Source organism: Perna viridis, chromosome 6 (assembly GCF_037379345.1).
Source record: "Perna viridis isolate PV_CMFRI_1.1 ecotype Kerala chromosome 6, ASM3737934v1, whole genome shotgun sequence".
Lineage (NCBI taxonomy): Eukaryota > Metazoa > Mollusca > Bivalvia > Mytilida > Mytilidae > Perna > Perna viridis.
In genome coordinates this window covers 27480008-27503247 of record NC_142450.1, presented here as the reverse complement: position 1 = coordinate 27503247, position 23240 = coordinate 27480008, and the positions used below count along the sequence as shown (strand labels likewise).

The 23240-nt window shown below is 32.1% G+C and overlaps 2 protein-coding genes and 1 pseudogene across 2 annotated transcripts; 1 reads left to right on the top strand and 2 right to left on the bottom strand.

Annotated features, from left to right (window-relative positions):
• Positions 1 to 1470: 1470 nt before the first annotated feature.
• LOC148614331 (placenta-specific gene 8 protein-like) lies at positions 1471 to 2763 on the bottom strand. Its single transcript, XM_088588419.1, has 2 exons — positions 2571 to 2763; positions 1471 to 1682 (listed from the first exon to the last, which is right to left on the bottom strand). Exons 1-2 carry the CDS (start codon positions 2761 to 2763, stop codon positions 1486 to 1488), a joined length of 390 nt encoding a protein of 129 aa, XP_088444545.1. The 3' UTR covers positions 1471 to 1485.
• On the bottom strand, positions 2622 to 7966 carry LOC148614330 (placenta-specific gene 8 protein-like). Its single transcript, XM_088588418.1, has 4 exons — positions 7808 to 7966; positions 5717 to 5914; positions 4690 to 4829; positions 2622 to 2768 (listed from the first exon to the last, which is right to left on the bottom strand). Exons 2-4 carry the CDS (start codon positions 5907 to 5909, stop codon positions 2760 to 2762), a joined length of 342 nt encoding a protein of 113 aa, XP_088444544.1. The 5' UTR covers positions 5910 to 5914; positions 7808 to 7966; the 3' UTR covers positions 2622 to 2759.
• Positions 7967 to 20589: 12623 nt separating this feature from the next.
• Positions 20590 to 22369, top strand: LOC148614329 (uncharacterized; annotated as a pseudogene).
• Positions 22370 to 23240: the final 871 nt, after the last annotated feature.

The following is a 23240-nucleotide window of genomic DNA, read 5'->3' as shown; positions in this document are numbered from 1 at the left end:
CTTAAACTACCATATTGAATTTACCTTAAATTTAAGATATTAGATCCACATATTGTATTTTAAAAAAAATCAAAAGTAGAATAAAAATAATTACATTATATTTAAATCTATAGAATTATGCAAATATGTGTAAACATTTACAAACGAAACAACGGAATCCGTAGAATACATTGACCACTCTGTGGTCACGTGAATCGATCACTGGCTTAATTGATCGGTTTGACGGATTGATGATTGATCGGATACTAATCGGTGATCGATGAACGATTGCAATTTTAGTTGGGTGGATCGGTTCAGGTACTGTACAATAACCAAACTAATACATACACAGTAACAAAGGTAAATGAGCAACTCGGACTCCACTGAAAACTGGGAGCATGGACCAGGCGCACAGAAAGGGGTTAGCGTACTATGAACCCCGTCCGAGCTGCTCATAGAAATACAAGACTTCTTACAATATAGTACCTGGAACGGATTTTTCTCACAGTGTATAAAAAGAAAAGATAAACAAAGTACGATCCTATGTTATGGACTAAATTTTTACAGATACAAACTTAATGTTTTAAAACACAGTAACTTTTACACAAAATAAACTATATAGTTAGAGAAGAAAAACAGGCAATCAGAGAAGGGATAATAGTCATGAAGGGGCATAACAAAATTACCAAATTATCAAAAGGAATGATAAAAAATGAAAGCATATATAGCAAATGGCAATATCGAAGGAAAAACCGGAATGTTGGAAAGCAGGACAAGCATTCGCGACAGAAATGGTTCACAAAGCCGATTTCCCTTACGGTTGATTATTTCCGGTATATAACAATACAAAGGGGCAGCATAGAATTTCTAACGTTCAAAACTGGTCAAATCAAAGGTCAAAACAGTACCGAAGATATGAAGACCCGGGTTTTAGTCATCTGTAATTGCGCGTGGTCATAGTTCAACTAAAGCCAAGTTAAATCATTTTAATCGAAATGTAGTGGTACAATCGGACCTCAAGCGATGTTTTCTTTTGTAATTGTCAAATTTAATACATTTCACATTGTATTTGTCCTGCAATATTACCGGAATCAATAGGTATTTTGGATTACCTGTAGAGTGATTGTTGTTGATATGAAAATGTAGGAAAATTATCAATTCCGTAGTTATTCCATCCTTTTCGTTTATATCGGAATTCAAGATCGTTAAATAATCTTGATCATTATGACGGGCTTAGGAGATATGCATGTCATATTTAGTGCCAGTTTTTATGAGTTTAATGATCATGAAGATTCGTGTATCTGCATCCCCGCAGATCATTTATACTAATGTATTTCTTAACTTAGGAACCCGTTGGTTTTAAGGAAATGTTACATCATTATTATTCATTCATATATTTAGCTCGAAGTATTTTATGTTTGCTTGGCATTTTTTTTTTTTTTTTTTTTTTTTTTTTTGCTAAATGCCAAAAGTGTTGATTTTATGAAGGTACTAAAATATCAGTATTCAAATTAAATTGGACAATTTAATCATCAGTATAGTTTGCGTGACAATCGCACTGACCTGTATATCACCTAGAGTCCTAATTCTTCTTCTTAAACCAATGTCAGCAGCTGGCACACAACAAGTAGTACAGCACGATTCGCCGAGCCTGGACGAGATTGATGTAATCATGCAGCAATAGCAACACCATCCATACAAACCTAGTTTAAGCATATGAAATTTAAATTCGTACAATATTAAAGAGTGCTATATATACATTCATTTTTTTTTAAGTATGTGAAGTTTTGAAAATTTACAACTGTCCGTGTTGTGTACTTGATATTAAATAAGTATATTATTGAGTGACAATTACCGTTGAATTAACAAATATAAGGCATGCTTATACAGTATAACATTACATTTGATTGCGTGAGTAAGCACATTAGTAATTCTATTTATTTTTGTCGATATCCTTTTAGGATATAAACGGTTCCTAGATGGAAAAATAGAGCAATAATGAATAAAATATGGCATAGGACAATGGAGACTGAGAAATGGAACAAAGTCTGGTAAATGCGAAATCGAAAATAATTAGGCATAAATTGTTGACAAAAATAAAAATATCACTCATATGCATACTGCAAAGTTCGATATGCAGTATACATGTTTCAAAGAGTAACCACTCATCATCAGCATTAGAATCAAACATAAAGGAAAGTCGAAATCCAAACAATTTTTTTATGGTGAATGCAATTTCATTTTATTTAGCGATGTAAAATGATGTATTAAATAAAATATTGATTGATTTCTTATTAGTTTTATTCGTTTGGACCACATATTTGTCGATAATGAATTTTAATAGGGCTTTGGAAATGTAGGAAAAGGAATTATGCAGTGGGAAGTTAGAGAGTCTGAATTTTCCACCGTAAAAAAAACTAAAGAGGAACGAATTGCGACTTATTTTATTCTTTAAACTCTTATTCATTTGCAATACAGTTCGTTTATACAAATCACAAAAAAATAAGAAGAAATCACACGCGACTTTCGGGAGGCGACTAAATATTACTATTTGATTAATACGGTAAGTATGCCATATCAATATTACATACAAGTCCCAAAGTCTGAGAAGCAATCAAAAAGTCCAGATGTCCATTGCCTCGTTCCATGAATATTGCCAACTATCAACTGGTTTCCTGCAGCACCTGGCTGATTTATCACGACTGTTGTCTGCTGCTGTTGTGCAGGAGCCCCATAGTGTGGCATAGTTTGAGACGGGGGTTGATCGTATGGATTAACACTCATGTTTGCTGCAATTACAAAAAATAGTCAGATCTATAGCCACCTGTCTTTCGATGAAGTTGTATTGTTTTCATATTGATATAATTTATATACACCCTCTCTTAGCAAAATAAAAGTACGCAACTTGGATAAAACTTGAAGGCGTGCTATGCTGTACTATGCTTTGCTTATTTGTGTGTTTGTTTGTTTGTTTGATTGATTTTAATGTTGTTTTATTTTGTTTAGGTTTTTGTTGTTCACACACCCAAAGAACATACAGTCCCTGAACCGTTCCGTACAACTATTTGACGGATCGATAATCGCTGACCGGTGACCGATTTGATCAGTTTTGTTATGTTAAATGACGGATTTTCGGTTCATGTAAATTTGAGAATTTCCATTGAAAGGAATCCCATAAACTACCATATTGAATTTACCTTAAATTTAAGATATTAGATCCACATATTGTATTTTAAAAAAAATCAAAAGTAGAATAAAAATAATTACATTATATTTAAATCTATAGAATTATGCAAATATGTGTAAACATTTACAAACGAAACAACGGAATCCGTAGAATACATTGACCACTCTGTGGTCACGTGAATCGATCACTGGCTTAATTGATCGGTTTGACGGATTGATGATTGATCGGATACTAATCGGTGATCGATGAACGATTGCAATTTTAGTTGGGTGGATCGGTTCAGGTACTGTACAATAACCAAACTAATACATACACAGTAACAAAGGTAAATGAGCAACTCGGACTCCACTGAAAACTGGGAGCATGGACCAGGCGCACAGAAAGGGGTTAGCGTACTATGAACCCCGTCCGAGCTGCTCATAGAAATACAAGACTTCTTACAATATAGTACCTGGAACGGATTTTTCTCACAGTGTATAAAAAGAAAAGATAAACAAAGTACGATCCTATGTTATGGACTAAATTTTTACAGATACAAACTTAATGTTTTAAAACACAGTGACTTTTACACAAAATAAACTATATAGTTAGAGAAGAAAAACAGGCAATCAGAGAAGGGATAATAGTCATGAAGGGGTATAACAAAATTACCAAATTATCAAAAGGAATGATAAAAAATGAAAGCATATATAGCAAATGGCAACATCGAAGGAAAAACCGGAATGTTGGAAAGCAGGACAAGCATTCGCGACAGAAATGGTTCACAAAACCGATTTCCCTTACGGTTGATTATTTCCGGTATATAACAATACAAAGGGGCAGCATAGAATTTCTAACGTTCAAAACTGGTCAAATCAAAGGTCAAAACAGTACCGAAGATATGAAGACCCGGGTTTTAGTCATCTGTAATTGCGCGTGGTCATAGTTCAACTAAAGCCAAGTTAAATCATTTTAATCGAAATGTAGTGGTACAATCGGACCTCAAGCGATGTTTTCTTTTGTAATTGTCAAATTTAATACATTTCACATTGTATTTGTCCTGCAATATTACCGGAATCAATAGGTATTTTGGATTACCTGTAGAGTGATTGTTGTTGATATGAAAATGTAGGAATATTATCAATTCCGTAGTTATTCCATCCTTTTCGTTTATATCGGAATTCAAGATCGTTAAATAATCTTGATCATTATGACGGGCTTAGGAGATATGCATGTCATATTTAGTGCCAGTTTTTATGAGTTTAATGATCATGAAGATTCGTGTATCTGCATCCCCGCAGATCATTTATACTAATGTATTTCTTAACTTAGGAACCCGTTGGTTTTAAGGAAATGTTACATCATTATTATTCATTCATATATTTAGCTTGAAGTATTTTATGTTTGCTTGGCATTTTTTTTTTTTTTTTTTTTTTTTGCTAAATGCCAAAAGTGTTGATTTTATGAAGGTACTAAAATATCAGTATTCAAATTAAATTGGACAATTTAATCATCAGTATAGTTTGCGTGACAATCGCACTGACCTGTATATCACCTAGAGTCCTAATTCTTGTTCTTAAACCAATGTCAGCAGCTGGCACACAACAAGTAGTACAGCACGATTCGCCGAGCCTGGACGAGATTGATGTAATCATGCAGCAATAGCAACACCATCCATACAAACCTAGTTTAAGCATATGAAATTTAAATTCGTACAATATTAAAGAGTGCTATATATACATTCAATTGTTTTTAAGTATGTGAAGTTTTGAAAATTTACAACTGTCCGTGTTGTGTACTTGATATTAAATAAGAATATTATTGAGTGACAATTACCGTTGAATTAACAAATATAAGGCATGCTTATACAGTATAACATTACATTTGATTGCGTGAGTAAGCACATTAGTAATTCTATTTATTTTTGTCGATATCCTTTTAGGATATAAACGGTTCCTGGATGGAAAAATAGAGCAATAATGAATAAAATATGGCATAGGACAATGGAGACTGAGAAATGGAACAAAGTCTGGTAAATGCGAAATCGAAAATAATTAGGCATAAATTGTTGACAAAAATAAAAATATCACTCATATGCATACTGCAAAGTTCGATATGCAGTATACATGTTTCAAAGAGTAACCACTCATCATCAGCATTAGAATCAAACATAAAGGAAAGTCGAAATCCAAACAATTTTTTTATGGTGAATGCAATTTCATTTTATTTAGCGATGTAAAATGATGTATTAAATAAAATATTGATTGATTTCTTATTAGTTTTATTCGTTTGGACCACATATTTGTCGATAATGAATTTTAATAGGGCTTTGGAAATGTAGGAAAAGGAATTATGCAGTGGGAAGTTAGAGAGTCTGAATTTTCCACCGTAAAAAAACTAAAGAGGAACGAATTGCGACTTATTTTATTCTTTAAACTCTTATTCATTTGCAATACAGTTCGTTTATACAAATCACAAAAAAATAAGAAGAAATCACACGCGACTTTCGGGAGGCGACTAAATATTGCTATTTGATTAATACGGTAAGTATGCCATATCAATATTACATACAAGTCCCAAAGTCTGAGAAGCAATCAAAAAGTCCAGATGTCCATTGCCTCGTTCCATGAATATTGCCAACTATCAACTGGTTTCCTGCAGCACCTGGCTGATTTATCACGACTGTTGTCTGCTGCTGTTGTGCAGGAGCCCCATAGTGTGGCATAGTTTGAGACGGGGGTTGATCGTATGGATTAACACTCATGTTTGCTGCAATTACAAAAAATAGTCAGATCTATAGCCACCTGTCTTTCGATGAAGTTGTATTGTTTTCATATTGATATAATTTATATACACCCTCTCTTAGCAAAATAAAAGTACGCAACTTGGATAAAACTTGAAGGCGTGCTATGCTGTACTATGCTTTGCTTATTTGTGTGTTTGTTTGTTTGTTTGATTGATTTTAATGTTGTTTTATTTTGTTTAGGTTTTTGTTGTTCACACACCCAAAGAACATACAGTCCCTGAACCGTTCCGTACAACTATTTGACGGATCGATAATCGCTGACCGGTGACCGATTTGATCAGTTTTGTTATGTTAAATGACGGATTTTCGGTTCATGTAAATTTGAGAATTTCCATTGAAAGGAATCCCATAAACTACCATATTGAATTTACCTTAAATTTAAGATATTAGATCCACATATTGTATTTTAAAAAAAATCAAAAGTAGAATAAAAATAATTACATTATATTTAAATCTATAGAATTATGCAAATATGTGTAAACATTTACAAACGAAACAACGGAATCCGTAGAATACATTGACCACTCTGTGGTCACGTGAATCGATCACTGGCTTAATTGATCGGTTTGACGGATTGATGATTGATCGGATACTAATCGGTGATCGATGAACGATTGCAATTTTAGTTGGGTGGATCGGTTCAGGTACTGTACAATAACCAAACTAATACATACACAGTAACAAAGGTAAATGAGCAACTCGGACTCCACTGAAAACTGGGAGCATGGACCAGGCGCACAGAAAGGGGTTAGCGTACTATGAACCCCGTCCGAGCTGCTCATAGAAATACAAGACTTCTTACAATATAGTACCTGGAACGGATTTTTCTCACAGTGTATAAAAAGAAAAGATAAACAAAGTACGATCCTATGTTATGGACTAAATTTTTACAGATACAAACTTAATGTTTTAAAACACAGTAACTTTTACACAAAATAAACTATATAGTTAGAGAAGAAAAACAGGCAATCAGAGAAGGGATAATAGTCATGAAGGGGCATAACAAAATTACCAAATTATCAAAAGGAATGATAAAAAATGAAAGCATATATAGCAAATGGCAACATCGAAGGAAAAACCGGAATGTTGGAAAGCAGGACAAGCATTCGCGACAGAAATGGTTCACAAAGCCGATTTCCCTTACGGTTGATTATTTCCGGTATATAACAATACAAAGGGGCAGCATAGAATTTCTAACGTTCAAAACTGGTCAAATCAAAGGTCAAAACAGTACCGAAGATATGAAGACCCGGGTTTTAGTCATCTGTAATTGCGCGTGGTCATAGTTCAACTAAAGCCAAGTTAAATCATTTTAATCGAAATGTAGTGGTACAATCGGACCTCAAGCGATGTTTTCTTTTGTAATTGTCAAATTTAATACATTTCACATTGTATTTGTCCTGCAATATTACCGGAATCAATAGGTATTTTGGATTACCTGTAGAGTGATTGTTGTTGATATGAAAATGTAGGAAAATTATCAATTCCGTAGTTATTCCATCCTTTTCGTTTATATCGGAATTCAAGATCGTTAAATAATCTTGATCATTATGACGGGCTTAGGAGATATGCATGTCATATTTAGTGCCAGTTTTTATGAGTTTAATGATCATGAAGATTCGTGTATCTGCATCCCCGCAGATCATTTAACTTTACTTTGCTTTGTCGGTGCATTACATTTGTACATAGTCAAGCTACATTCATATGATATTTATAATATTAATTGAAAACTTTTATTTACCCTCCCCCACCAAAAAAAAAATAATAATCAAGCTATTTGTATCAATTTTCTTTTTTATCATTATGTCCATTTGTAAGTTTCAATTCGGACTAAAATTTGTCAAAAGTAAACTTACCTGTTTGAGTTCAAAAGAGCCTTCCGTTTTATCGAATACTGTAGACAATTTTCTACTTAATTTCATGAGGTTTTAAATGTTTGTCCTTTGTGTTTATACGGAGTGTTCCAGGTAATTTACTGTTTAAATAATCAATAGTTACATGCAACGTATTTTGATCTATTTAATAGCCCATACCATTCCATAGCAATCCGTTATTCAAGGACATGAGCACAATAAGCTTTCAGGGTATACTGACTCGCCGTGACATTGGTAAATTGCCGATATTTAAAGTTTTGCATGTGAACATTTGATGTAAAATCTAATCAAAAATAACAAATGATTTAGAAAATTTTTTATTTTATTTTTTAATGTAAACTTCCTGTTCTAATACAAGCAAAAACACGCATTGACATGTGTATGATATGTTTTAAAAGAGGAACGTTGTGGCGATCTTTTGGTCGCTTATGATATTTACCAGTTACCAACTGAATATTTATGCAAATCATATGCATATATTAAGTACTGAAATTTCGAGTGCAAGAAGACCATAACAATATTAGCCACTTAAAAATGAAAGAAAAAAGTATAGCGAAAAGTTACCAAACTTGTTAATCTACGTTAATATTTTGGTAATGAATGTGTACCTGTCAACTGCATTAACCACACATTTAGTCAGTTTGTGTTTAAACTGTTTGATCAATATTTTAAAAAAAATTCAATGATTTTTGTGGTTTTTTTAAATACCTTGGAGAAGTTCAACGTAATTTCTGTGATAATGTATATATGCAAAATATTTATCAATCTAAGTAAACTTTTATAAACCATTTCAATTCCGTCTGTTACGAAGCTAAGCAAACTTTTTCTATCGCGCTAGAACTCTAACAAATAGGCTTCCAGAACAGGGTTATGTTGCTACAAGATTGAAGTCATCACTACAGAAGTTTTATGGTCGTCATCATGAATTCGTGGATCCTTACGGATATCCATCTTCACCATGAAAACTTATTTGTTCAACGTGTCATAGTTTTTATTCCCTCTTTTGTCTACCCCGGACTTGACTTTTTATGAGCAACTCGGCGGGTGTTTCTAGGAAAGCAGAGGACGCCTACCCTACCGGTGCACCTGGTCTTTGCTTCCAGTTTTTAGTGGAGTCCGAGTTGCTCATTTCCTTTTGCTACTTTGTATGTATTATTTAGTTACATTATCTTCTTTGTTGTGCTTTTCTGTTTTCCATGTCTGGTCTTTGCCCTTTTTGATTTCCGCTAGAATCTTGGTTCCTCTGATTCCTCTTTCAAAAATTAACAACTGAACAATTAAATGGATTGTTTCAATCAGGTGCAAAGAGAAATTTATTTATATTTGAGTTGGCAAATATTCATGTCTGGAAAACTTATGTAAGGAATAAGGACCAAATGTATATCAATAAAGCTATGTTTGTCGTTTTATTCAAATGTTACATAAGAAACACGTGTTAAAGTACTGTCTTTTTTTGCATTGTTAGGAGAGCGGTCTTAGACATAGATCTTACAGACGTCATAATATAATGCATTGTTAATATTACCAAGCATTCAGATATCAAAGCTACAATATTTACAAAAAGACTAAAGTACGCATTCCAACCGGAAAACAGCGTTCATATATCTGTATTAATGCATTTTAGTTTACTCCAATCAGTGATCTAAAACTAAAAGACGAAATAAATTGAATATATATTATATACGTATTGACAGGATATGACAGGGATAGTAAGTTCAATGTACCCGAATAGATATGCTGTATCTAGTCAGTGTTTTTCGAAAATAATTCAAACTGCATTCTTCACGTTTTGTTTTTGTTAACAGGAACTTGTTTGGCTTGAAGGTGTGAAAACACATAATCCGATAACAAGCCGTATAAGGCATGGGGTTCAAATCAGCTGTAGCACTGAAGGCACTGTAGTAAAAATCTTATCATATACTGTTCTTTGTGGAGCTGACACGTCATGTGCATTTGCACTCTAAACAGCGGAGCTCATAACTTCATTAAAATGTGGCACTTTGATAATGCAAGTGTGCGGATATAATGATTAGTGTATCGTTTCGAAAGTTTACAGTCAGAGCTGATCGTAGCCATTATACTACCCGAAGTCTAATTTTTTTGGCCATTCGGTGTGTTATTATATCAAACATCATCGGATGTAGTAATTGTATTGCGGATTTATCTTGCTCACATATTAAATAATCGATAGAACGAATAGAACAGTTCCTAAAAAACAATTCATTATGAATGAAAATGTAAAACTTACTTTGATACATGTAGAATTTGATTAATTTCTATGATAGTATTTTGATTTCGCTTCACATTGAAAAATAAATGTGTAGTAAATCAAGGATGAATACTATGGTATGCAGAATTGGTGGCTGTTGTCGTGAGGATAAACGTCACTTTCTCATATCTTTTTGTTGCTTTTTGTTTTGGTTTGTTTTCTTTTCTTTTCAGGAAAGGGTGGTGGTTGTCTCTACACTGCATACATTGTAGCACTGTACACAGTTTGTGTGTAGGTGTTCTTGAGACCTCGTTAAATTGTTTTTATTGTCGTCGAGTTTTTTGTGTCTTGTGCTTTTTTATTTTCTTATTTGTTCTTATTTTTACGTCGTTTTCTTCGGTCATTGCCAATAATATTATAGGATTTTTTTAACATCCACATATCTGGTAATTCATACATCTTTCCGTCTTTATTTTAGATGTCATTCAGGTTTTTATCTTTGTAGTTTTTCGTTTGCCGTTTTTGTTCTGTAAATCCTCAGTAATTATTTTATCCTTATGAGTAACAACACTCAGCCTTTTTTGGAATTTTTTATTATTACTGCTTTGAACATCTCATGGGCAATAGCAAATGTTTCTATATCAATGATATCAATATCCCTTGATTGCATGAAATGTTTCTGGATACCAAAACGGATAGTTGACAGGGTATAGTCAGATTGCCGTATATCAACATAAATGAAATCTACTTTTTTATTTTTGTGTCAAAGCTATTGACCGGTTATTTGTTTCTCATCTTGAAAATTATTGACCGCGCAAACATGATTATAAAATCGGGGGAAACCTGAATAATAATGTAATTCATATTATATATATTCAATTTCATGCATTAAGTTTGTAATTTTCAATTGCAAAACAAATGCACAAAAACCATCTGAAAGACTATTCAGTAAATAAAATAGATATTTTTTACTCCTTTGCTACTTATTTTATAGTTAGACCCAGCGTTAACCGAATAAAAGATTGAAACTGAAAGAGTGCATGTACGTGAATGTACTTACAATAACGAACAGCGTCACTGTCCTTTACTTGGGATTTTCCTTATGGATTTAACATTTGAATCCAATAATTTTCAATACTTGTTTATTTTAGTATCTGTATAAAACTCTCATACAGTGTTCTACATTATGATTTACTTTTGCGTTGGCTGAGAGGTTTTAAAACATCATTGTACAGAAACCAGTAGTACCCTGTCTAAGATAATTTCGTTGTAATAAATGTAGCAACGTACACTTTTTTTAAAATACGCAAAAGGAAGTAATAAAAAACTTGCCTCTATTTATATTAAAGTTGTTTTCCGATGAATTACTTTGCCACACCGTTTATCAGATGAGGTGCATTGATGTACATATCTTGATGTAGTTTTAGCATTTGTTATTACATGTCTAATCTGATACAAAATGTATTGGGTTAAAGGGCTCCTGTCGTGCTATTTGTTATCAGCAGTATCAGCCTTTTGTCGTATTTTCGAAAGTGCTCAAATTTTAGAGTCAGTGTTCTTTGTTAAACAAAGTTGTCTTTGGTGTCAGTCAGCTGCATTCTGTGTTACGTTTGTATTTAATTCATGTATAACGAAAGATATGTATCCGCATCTTGAAAATCTCGAGAAACAAAGGCAGGCGCGTACCGTTTGCCGTTTTATTTTATTTGGAAGGTATGCGACAATGCATAAGTGGTTTGTTAGAACATATAAGCACGAACAATTTTCGATTTGTGGTAAGAATTTTCCCGTGAAATTAAAACAAATCAGTTTTTGAACCTGATTTCAAGATATGACGAGTCTTTTTGCCATAAAACTATATTAGAATTTGTGACAAATTATTTTATCAGATTGATATTTACACAAATGAAATTATTTATCCAAAATTGAAGTATGTCATTTCTGAGTTTCGTGACTTCCCTTTTTCTCCCCATCATTGTGTCTGGTGAATTACGAAAATTTCGAAAGAGCAGGTTTTAAGAACCTGCTCGGAGACGGGCAAGACAGTGGGAGATAACGAAATGTTTGTTGAAAAATCGGCGGGAGAGGTAACACCTATATAGATGCACCTATTCAAACATTCCTACTTCAATTTACTACTTGTAATTATAAGTTTAAATGAAAAAGTGCCATTTGTTATAAATATTTTCCACATTTAAAGAAAAACTTAGTACATATTTTTGCATTGTTTTCTGTTTCATGTAAAAGTAATGATAAGTTTATCAGCAATGAATAATATATGTATGTGCTTATTATGTTTTACCTATCGTACTACGAAAGCATTATACACGGCAATGATCTCTGTCTGTCTGTCTGTCGTTCAGAACACGAAACATCAGTGACTTTTTATTGCTTATCCTGAAGATATAGCTGAGGAGGCAATGGTAACACATGATTTGCATATTTGTCGCATCTCTGTTGATTCCGTTTTCCAGCGAAACATACCTTTGAAGATCACCGAATTTGATATGTGTTTTTAATTATGCCAATACAGTTGAAAAACACTACTTTACAGAACGTGAATAAAAAATGATTGCTTGCTTATAGCTTTTTAATGCGTTGAAGTAAAGTTCTTTTAAAAGGACTCTATCAAATTGTGTCTACCCAACTTTTTTTTCTCTCCTTAAGATAAACTTGATATCAATTAATACACAACAGAAGGAAAAATCATCATACTTAGTATGAGTTCCTGACCAGGTTTTAATATCCAACCCGCAACCACTTGTCACTACATGACTCAAACAAACAGTGTACAATAAAACACCAAAATGTATTTGGTTTTACTTTATTCATCATATACGGATTGAATACGCATTCATTTTTGTTAGTTTATTTCTATGTATCGAAAAGCAAATTTGTTGATCAAAAGATCAGTTAAATATTATACATCGGATACACATAAGTAGAAAGATACTTCTGACCTTTCTAAAATTTTGTTACGCAAAAGAAATTGTTTGTTTTAGGAAATGAAGTATTTGACGTATAACAGACCATTGTTGACATAGCATGTACTTTCATAATGAACTTAATTTAATTGTATCTTTATAAAAGATCAATTTGTTTATACAGCGGTATTCTGTTGTATCTGAGTGAAGTATGTTTGATTGATTTCAAGTTATATGTACTATAAAAATTGATGGAATATATATAAATATTTTCAGGAAAAAATGTAAATAACTAGAACTGCGTTCAAAAGTTTAAATTTCTACGAGTTTGACTAATTTAATTAGTATAGTTTTGAAGTTAGCCTATGTCATATGTCTATGTGAAAGGATGCGGTTATACTTCATTTTGTTATTTGGAATATTGCTAAGTAAGTTTGTTTTTGATTACTGTACATATAATTTTACGCATAAATAGGTATCACGCATGTATTCGAAGTTTTGTAGTATTCGTGTTTTATGGTCATCCCGTTTTATCAACTTTGTGTTCAAATGCAATCCATTAAACTGTCAATTATGCATTGTATTTTAAGTGACACTGTTATAATTGTGTTTTTATTTATTTTCATTAAACTTTCATTTGGTAATGACTTAGTTAGTTCAGTACAACTTTTTATGCATATTTAAGAAGATGTATATTTGTTTCCAAGTTATAATACTATAATAACCACTAAAGTTTTGTAAGAAGTAAAAATAGAGATGTCGAAGCATTCTGATTAGCGATAATGATGGTATAGTCATTAAGTGCTAGATGTTTCCGCGCATTTCCATACCCTGAAGACTGTGGACTTTATCCTTTAAAAATAACGAGTATTGCAATCCTTATTGGATTTTAATTTAAAAATAGCTGTTTTTATCAAATATTTGATGGTTGTGTTGTTCAATGCACAGTTTTGTCTTGTCTTGTTTTTGTCTTAATATTGTGATTTTGTTTCCGTAGGATATAATATTAAAGTTTCCGTGGAGACTCATCTTCGATTTATTATTTTAAAATTTTCTCTTATCATTTCAATAATTATTCCATGTTATTATGTTTTTGTTTGTTTTTGCTTTTGTTTTTGTTTGTTTTTGTTTATTTTTAATTTTTTTGTTCTTCAATTGTGGCTTTTGGAATATATATTAAAAAATAAGCAAATACTTCATTAGCGTGTAAAATTGTTTGATTGTCGAGATAGATTTTATTTTGCTTTTGCTGTTTAGTTCTACACACGCCCATGTTTTTTTTTAATTTTTATTTTCTTTATTTCGAAATATTTTTTGTATTTGTTTTGTAAACATATGTCAACCGTAATGATCGTCCAACAACAAAAGTTCTAATTACCCTACTTAAAATATTGTTAATTTAACAATGTATGATTATCACTATAACTTGAGCGTAGAAAGGGGTTGTTATTGTAAATAAATAAATAATAAATATATATTAATATAGATTTAATATATTTTTTTCTTAGAATAGATGAATGATAATTTTAATTTGAAATATATAATTATTTCTTATCATATTGTTTTATTTTGTTTTGGATATTTTAATCTGAAGCAAACAATATAATTAAAACAAATCATACTTTTTAACAGAAAAAATATTTGATATAATGCGTTAGGAATCAAACACTATATAAATTAACAATGATTTTGATTTAAGTATAAATTCAAGCAATACAAATTAGTTCATAAAATCATAATTCAAATATAATATTTGGCATGTACTCTTGTAATGAGTTGTATCGCTGCAAGCTAATTGCTTAATTGTATGTTTCATCCAACAAAAATACAACTGTTCTAGTATAAGCAGCCTAAGCTATATGCTGAACAGAGTATAGGATACTGACACACCACTTCCCACAAGTGATATATATTTATTGTTAATAACTGTAATAGTATGTGCACTGCTTTAATATACATGTGTAACTTCATATTGATGTAATAAAAATAAAAAAATATCACATGTATAAAAAAAATGTTGTAATATTTCCATTGAAATATCTGAATACAAACATCAGCTATCGTATACAGAAACATGATTGATTGACTGTTGGTGTTTAACATCCGTAGCAAGATTTCAGCTATATCCAGGCGATAAACATGAAATGGATGATAAATGAGAATGAAATGATGATGAAATGAAAAATGGTATGGGACACAAGGATGATAGGGTCCACGAGTTTTAATTGCCACTTGAAATAGGGTGAGGTGTGTAGTGTTGGGCAATTTAGCCTCCTGTGGCAGAGCGTAAAGGCTCCTACTCCTAATGAATACCACAGCAGGGTTTTTTAACTTGCGAGGAACGTGGCATCTGTCCAAACATGTTGCATCACTAAGGATTGCGGTCAGGTTTTCGTTATTATGGCCTGACAACCCCAGCATGTAGAATGACAGGGTTACCTCATTCAACCACCTGGTACACAACCCAGTTGCTCTTGGGGGCAGAGTGCCCTAACCCCCTGCAAGGGTTTTGAGCACTATTAAGTCGCCATTTACGATAAGCTTAACGCTACTGCGGTCCTATTCTTTTGATACCCGGACCCCAAGGGGCATAAAATAGACAACAAACCAAAAGGGTAATCAAGATAATAAACAGAATACACACTAACATCACAAACCTGAAGTAATACTAGTATATATTTTTGTTTCATTTAATAAACACTTCTTATAGAACCTCAAAGCTATCTTTATCAAAACATTTTTTAATTAACCAACATGTATATTTGTTATCAAAACATTTTTTAATTAACCAACATGTATATTTGTTATCAAAACATTCCCAATTATCCAACATTTTTTATATTTTTTTTAACTGTAATTTTCAAATGTTGGACAATTGAGAAGCCATCGTTAATACCAATTATTCATATTCAACTCAACAACGTCTTATTTTTCATAGGACATTTTAATTTAAACAGGTTCAAAAACTTTATGACGTTGAAAATTACCCCGAAACGTTGTCTATATTCCAATAACTAACATGATCAAAATTACAAAAATTGAAACGAACTCGTGACATTTTGACTCTCTATTTGCTTTGCTCTTATAGATAAAACAGTTTTTATTCGGCTAAATAAAATATACGTGTGTTTGTTGAGACGCGTAGGCAAATCCATTCTGCAAAACTACACAAACTAAAATTAAATGAATAAAGCGTTACAGTGTTTTTATTCATTTTGTATTTTATTATTATTTTTTATCTTTTATGCGCATACATCAAGCTTCAAATAGTCAACACTAATGTTAACCAATATATTGAGATAGCGAATATCATATACATTTCATTTACAACTGGCAAAACCAATCGTCTACGCTTCTATCTTTATACTTCGATCTATAATAATATCGTTTTTTTAATTTCTTTTAAAATTTATCGGAGGTAGTTGAATGTTTATTTACTTTATTATTATAATCATTTTGTTTTGTTGTTGTTGTTGTTGTTATCTGAAAGGACTAGGTAGGATAAGGGCAGTTTTTGGTCCCTTCTTAAAAGAAGTTTATTTTCAAGTTTTCATATGATATTATATCAAAGTTAAACAAATGAGTATTTTTATTTGCCTAGTTTGCCTTATGGTTGCCTAGCAACGCATTTTGAAAACATCATATTTTGAGGGTTTTTTAACCCAATATTCTTAAAGATCGGGCTTTTTTTCTATATAGACCAGGCTTAGTTCTTGTATTGTGTTATTAAAAACGCTACTGTTGGTTTGAAGGATAATAAAAAGTAAATGATAATTTTTGCATAAGTTGTGTCCATGAAAACTATTTAGCAACAGAATTTTTTTATAGCAACCAGCAAGTTCCTCTTTGTTTTGTTTGGTATAAAAGACGTAACCTTACGTAACATTCCACTTTTGAAATTTTTAGTATGTTTTGTGTGTGGTAATCTGTAAAATTTTAAAACCATAGATATAAAAATTGTGCCTTAATGTCAGCGCCTCGGACTCCTCTAGTGTTATATCGATTCCTAAAACCCTATAATGTTTCTCCACCAAGAATTGTAATTTTTCCTTGTCTGAAATGGACATGCATCTATAAAGAGTTGTTTCTATATATGGAATAGTATACTTAAATTAAAACATCTTTACCAACTGTTTGTTTACTACATTTACCCTGTTTCGGGTAGAGCGCATTTTATTTAGGTTTAAGTAGCACTCCAGCTAAGAATCACGCAAAATATGATTCATGGTTGGAAAGCCTACATATTTTTACTTTTGATATTTTGTTTGAAATATTAAAGTAAACAGAAACTAACGTGTGGTTTTTCATAGAACCCTTGTTCATATGAGATAAAAAAAATATATATATAATGTACTGTAAAATTAAGATTAGGGGAGATAATTCTGTAAAAGACACTAGAATACAATAGAAGCTATTGGATTTTTTATGTTGATTAACTAATAAGAGAAACAGATTAGAATGAATAATTACACATTCCATCATATAGACCTATCAAGTAACTTAATACCAATAATTACACATTCCATCATATAGACCTATCAAGTAACTTAATACCAATAATTACACATTCCATCATATAGACCTATCAAGCAACTTAATACCAATAATTACACATTCCATCATATAGACCTATCAAGTAACTTAATACCAATAATTACACATTCCATCATATAATTACACATTCCATCATATAGACCTATCAAGTAACTTAATACCAATAATTACACATTCCATCATATAGACCTATCAAACAACTTAATACCAATAATTACACATTCCATCATATAGACCTATCAAACAACTTAATACCAATAATTACACATTCCATCATATAGACCTATCAAGCAACTTAATACCAATAATTACACATTCCATCATATAGACCTATCAAACAACTTAATACCAATAATTACACATTCCATCATATAGACCTATCAAGCAACTTAATACCAATAATTACACATTCCATCATATAGACCTATCAAACAACTTAATACCAATAATTACACATTCCATCATATAGACCTATCAAGCAACTTAATACCAATAATTACACATTCCATCATATAGACCTATCAAGCAACTTAATACCAATAATTACACATTCCATCATATAGACCTATCAAGCAACTTAATACCAATAATTACACATTCCATCATATAGACCTATCAAGCAACTTAATACCAATAATTACACATTCCATCATATAGACCTATCAAGCAACTTAATACCAATAATTACACATTTCATCATATAGACCTATCAAGCAACTTAATACCAATAATTACACATTCCATCATATAGACCTATCAAGCAACTTAATACCAATAATTACACATTCCATCATATAGACCTATCAAGCAACTTAATACCAATAATTACACATTCCATCATATAGACCTATCAAGCAACTTAATACCAATAATTACACATTCCATCATATAGACCTATCAAGCAACTTAATACCAATAATTACACATTCCATCATATAGACCTATCAAGCAACTTAATACCAATAATTACACATTCCATCATATAGACCTATCAAGCAACTTAATACCAATAATTACACATTCCATCATATAGACCTATCAAGCAACTTAATACCAATAATTACACATTCCATCATATAGACCTATCAAGCAACTTAATACCAATAATTACACATTCCATCATATAGACCTATCAAGTAACTTAATACCAATAATTACACATTCCATCATATAGACCTATCAAGTAACTTAATACCAATAATTACACATTCCATCATATAGACCTATCAAGCAACTTAATACCAATAATTACACATTCCATCATATAGACCTATCAAGCAACTTAATACCAAAAATAAAGTGCTGAAATATCTCACCATGTGTTTACTTAATGAGAGAGTGGTAAACTCCACTTGACATACGTCTATGGATTCAAGTAAAATGTTCGTAATTGAGGTAAGAGTTTAATAAAATGTGGAAGAGTTATTCTTCTACGACGCTATTGTTGTCACTCTCACTTTCACTGTCAGTTAATGGTAGATGACTTGCATCGGTCACAGATGACAAATATGCAGTCGACGGACCCGACTTCATTTCAGTATAACGTTTGTAACCTAAGTACCAAATCACGCTAGCAACAGGAGCACAACCAACAATTCTGGCTCCGACTTTGCAATATCACCCCGTAACTGTAGTTATGTCATATTGAATCCATGTATGTAAAGAGGTGTTACTGTGTTTGACTGAATTTTGCAACGAATAAGATTCGGTTGTTTATCTTTTATAATCTAAAGTTTGTATGAATCATCATCATTATTGACTAATGATCGAATGTTAGCCCAATTATGATTAACACTGCCAATACATAGAAAATACAAAAGTGTGCCTATACAGGATTTAGTCGGCCAATGGAATAAAGTAATACGTAATATGTAATATGTATTAGACTAGTTAGTCAATAAAGGTACAATTGTGTAAGGTTTTCCAGATTGGCTGAGTTACTGATGCTCAGTCCAATATGGCTGGCCTCAGACAAATAACTGAACCAATATGGAAAACCTTAAGTGATAATACTATAAATGCATGCATATCTACGAATTTTATTGAACACATAACAAACATTAAATTTCTTTATATACCACGTTTATTACAATTTAAAAAAAAGTAAGTAGTTCCCGGGCTGATTCTAACCTAAAAAATCATAATTGACACGCAAGCGACTTTTTAATTTTTTTTATTCTGCACAATGACTAAGCCAATATGGAAAACCTAACCCAATAATAATTATATGAATGCATGCATATTTAAAACATGTTATTGAACGCATAACAGACAATCTTTATATACCATTTATATAAATAGGGTTATTAAATGGCTATTTTCATATTAATCATGTATTATGTCCAAGTACAGTCGTATTGGGTTTCGACCACTTGTATTGGCCCAATACAAGTGGTCGAAACCCAATACGACTGTACGAGGACATAATACAGGATTAATATATAAATAACCATTTTATGATCCCTTTATTAACTGATGACTTAAAATAACAGGAGTTATCTGTACAAACCTTTAAATACAGCTCAGTATGACATATTTCCTAGTGAAGACTGTAACACTCCAGATCTCTTGATGCATTTATTCACCCCAACTGTTCTTTTCTATATAGATCTATATTAATATACCAAGTTTGCTGATACCTTCTCAAATTAGGTTTTTAATGCATTCTTTAGCTTTTCCCACGAATTTTATTAATGTGTAGATCATTATACAGTTTTGATTTTTTGTGTGTTAATGTGTTTTTTTTTTCACATATAGAACTTAGCCATAAAGTGATCCCTTTATGAAACATACAAGTTTAACTTTTATACAGGGCCAGAATTAATACAGGGCATGTGCCCTGTATTGAATTAATACAGGGCAATTGCCCTGTATAAATTATGGTTGCTAAAACCTCCTGTTGTATTAAAGGGGCAATTTACATTGTATTTTAAGTCATCAGTTAATAATCATATTTATTGCAATTTAAAAATATATTAAAAATAATTAGTCCTCGGGCAGGTTTATAATTGACGAGCAGCGACTATATCGATAGAGCTATTCACGCCGTTGAAAAGTTGTTCATATTATAACATATAATCAGAAACAACACATCGGTCTATGTTGATTTTATAGACTTAAAGAAATGCTTTGATTTCATGATAGAGATATGATGCTTTACACACTGCTACTTAATAATGTGAATGGGAAACTATAGAACTCTATTAAATGTGTGTATCAAAGCTCGGAATTCTGTGTCAGACTCAACGGAAAATTGACATCATGGTTCAGTTGTAAAACGGGGATTAAACACCTACGCTATTTTCCATCTTTATTAATGATTTTGTGTCCGTTATAAATAACATCAACAGAGGACTAGATATAGGCGGAAAGAAATTATCCACTCTTTTATACGCTGATGACATAGTTTTACTTGCAAATTCGCCTGAAAATCTACAGTGTATGCTAGACACATTACACACATGGTGTAAACGATGGCGTGTTTTAATAAATACTAACAAGTCAAAATGCATCCACTTCAGAAATGCAGGAGCGGAACAAACAGAATTTGTATTCTCCATGGGAGGCAATATACTCGAAATTGTTGACAGCTATAAATACATTGGTGTAATATTTACTTACAGCGGTAATTTCACTACTAATGCTGAAAACCTTCCCAAAGCTGGAGGACTGGCACTTGGACGCATTATATCTTCTATACATACTTTCAGACTTTGGATTTCAGTCATATGAGAAACTTTTCGTATCATGTGTTGTTAACGATTTTAGATTATTCATCAGCAGTATGTAGCTTCAGGAAATTTAACTCAATTGACAATATTCAAAATCGCGCACTCCGCTACTTCCTTGGAGTCCATCGCTTTGCTCCTATTCTTGCACTACAAGGAGATGTCGGCTGGTTACCAAGCCACTACCGTCGGTGGATAAATATAGTGAGATTCTGGAACACAGTACTGTCGTTTGATGGTGATCGAATCACAAGAATGCTGTTTGAACTGGACTATCTTAAGTGTACGAACAACTGGTGTAGTGACATGAAAAACAGTTTGATATGGACATTTTTTTTCATCTCAAAGTCAACAATAGATTTAACATCTGTAGAACATAAATTACTTGAGATGTACTCCGTGATATGGTCAGACTTTTTACAGCATGTTTCGAAACCGAGGACTTACAGACATTTTAAAGCCGATTTCAAACTAGAGAGTTATGTGACATTGGACTTAAACAAATCAGAGCGATCTCATTTAACGCTATTTCGCTTTGGCATTTTACTACTCCGAATTTAGACAAGACGTTATATTGGCGAACAGATCGAGGATAGGCTATGTAGACTGTGTAACCAACAGACCGTGGAGTCAGAGACCCATTTTCTATTAGAATGTGATCTTTATGCTAACATTTATAATATACATTCACGAACACTATTGCTAAGATGAATCTTTTAATGTGTGAATATGCAAGGAAGTTAGCAAAATTTATTGTCCGAGCTTCCAATTTAAGACGTTCTCAGATATACAAGTAATTGATCAACTGATAACGTTTTTTATACTTCTATTTTTCAAATTCCCTTTTTTTTCTTTTTTTTTTGTCATGACGTAAAAGATGTTCTACTGACAATCCGTGATTATCTTATTCTTTCTATATAAAATGATTTAAATATAAGGTGACTTATAGGTCCAAAGGGTCGGTTGTTTGATACATTACACTTATTCGATGTAATATATTTATCATATATGTTAACACAGGTCACTATAATAAAATAATTACTTCCTTACTTACTTACTATATAAACCTCTAGTGTCTACGTTTACACCAATTATCAGTGTTGGTCCCTTCATTTTCTCCAATGAGGGGCTTTTGGGGGCTTATAACAAATTAAATTCTAGAATATTTATAACAGGCTACATGTACATGTACATGTACTATACATTTGTGTGTCAAGAGTGGCTCTCTGATATATTGCTAGAAAAACATGGAGTGAGGCAAATCGTGCATTCGGGTATTAACTAACAGAAATAGATACATGTACCTGTCTTAAATAAAATAAATCGATTACCGAAGTATAACTGGCGTACAGGATACTTAGTTTGTGATTGAGCTAGAGAAGCGTATCCAAAGACCTTGACATTTTCTATCATTTTTTTTAATCTGGTCTTCTGATGTGACTGATCGATTTTTGATGTTTAAAAATGATATTGAACACACAACAGACAATTTTTATATACCACTTGTATCAACATTTAAAAAAGTAATTAGACTAGACCCCGAGCAGATTCGAACTTAGAAATTTTACTTGACGAGCAGCGATTCTATCGATCGAGCTATTCACGCTGTTGAAAAGAAGTCCATATTATACCACATAAACCTGTAGTGTCTACCTTCACACAAATTATCATTGTTGGTCCCTTTATTTTCTCTATTCATGGGCTTTTGGGGGTTTTAACTAATTAAATTCTAGAATATTTAAAACAGGCTACATGTACTATCATTTATGTGTCAAGAGTGATACTCTGGTATTTTGCAAAGAAAACATGGAGTGGGGCAAATCGTTGAATCGGGTATTGATTAACAGAAATAGATACATGTACCTGTCTTAAAATAAAATAAATCGATTACCGAAGTATAACTGGCGTACAGGATACTTAAATTGTGATTGAGGTAGAAAAGCGTATTCGAAGACATTGACAGCTTCTATAATTTTTTAACTGGTCTTCCAGTCTGACTG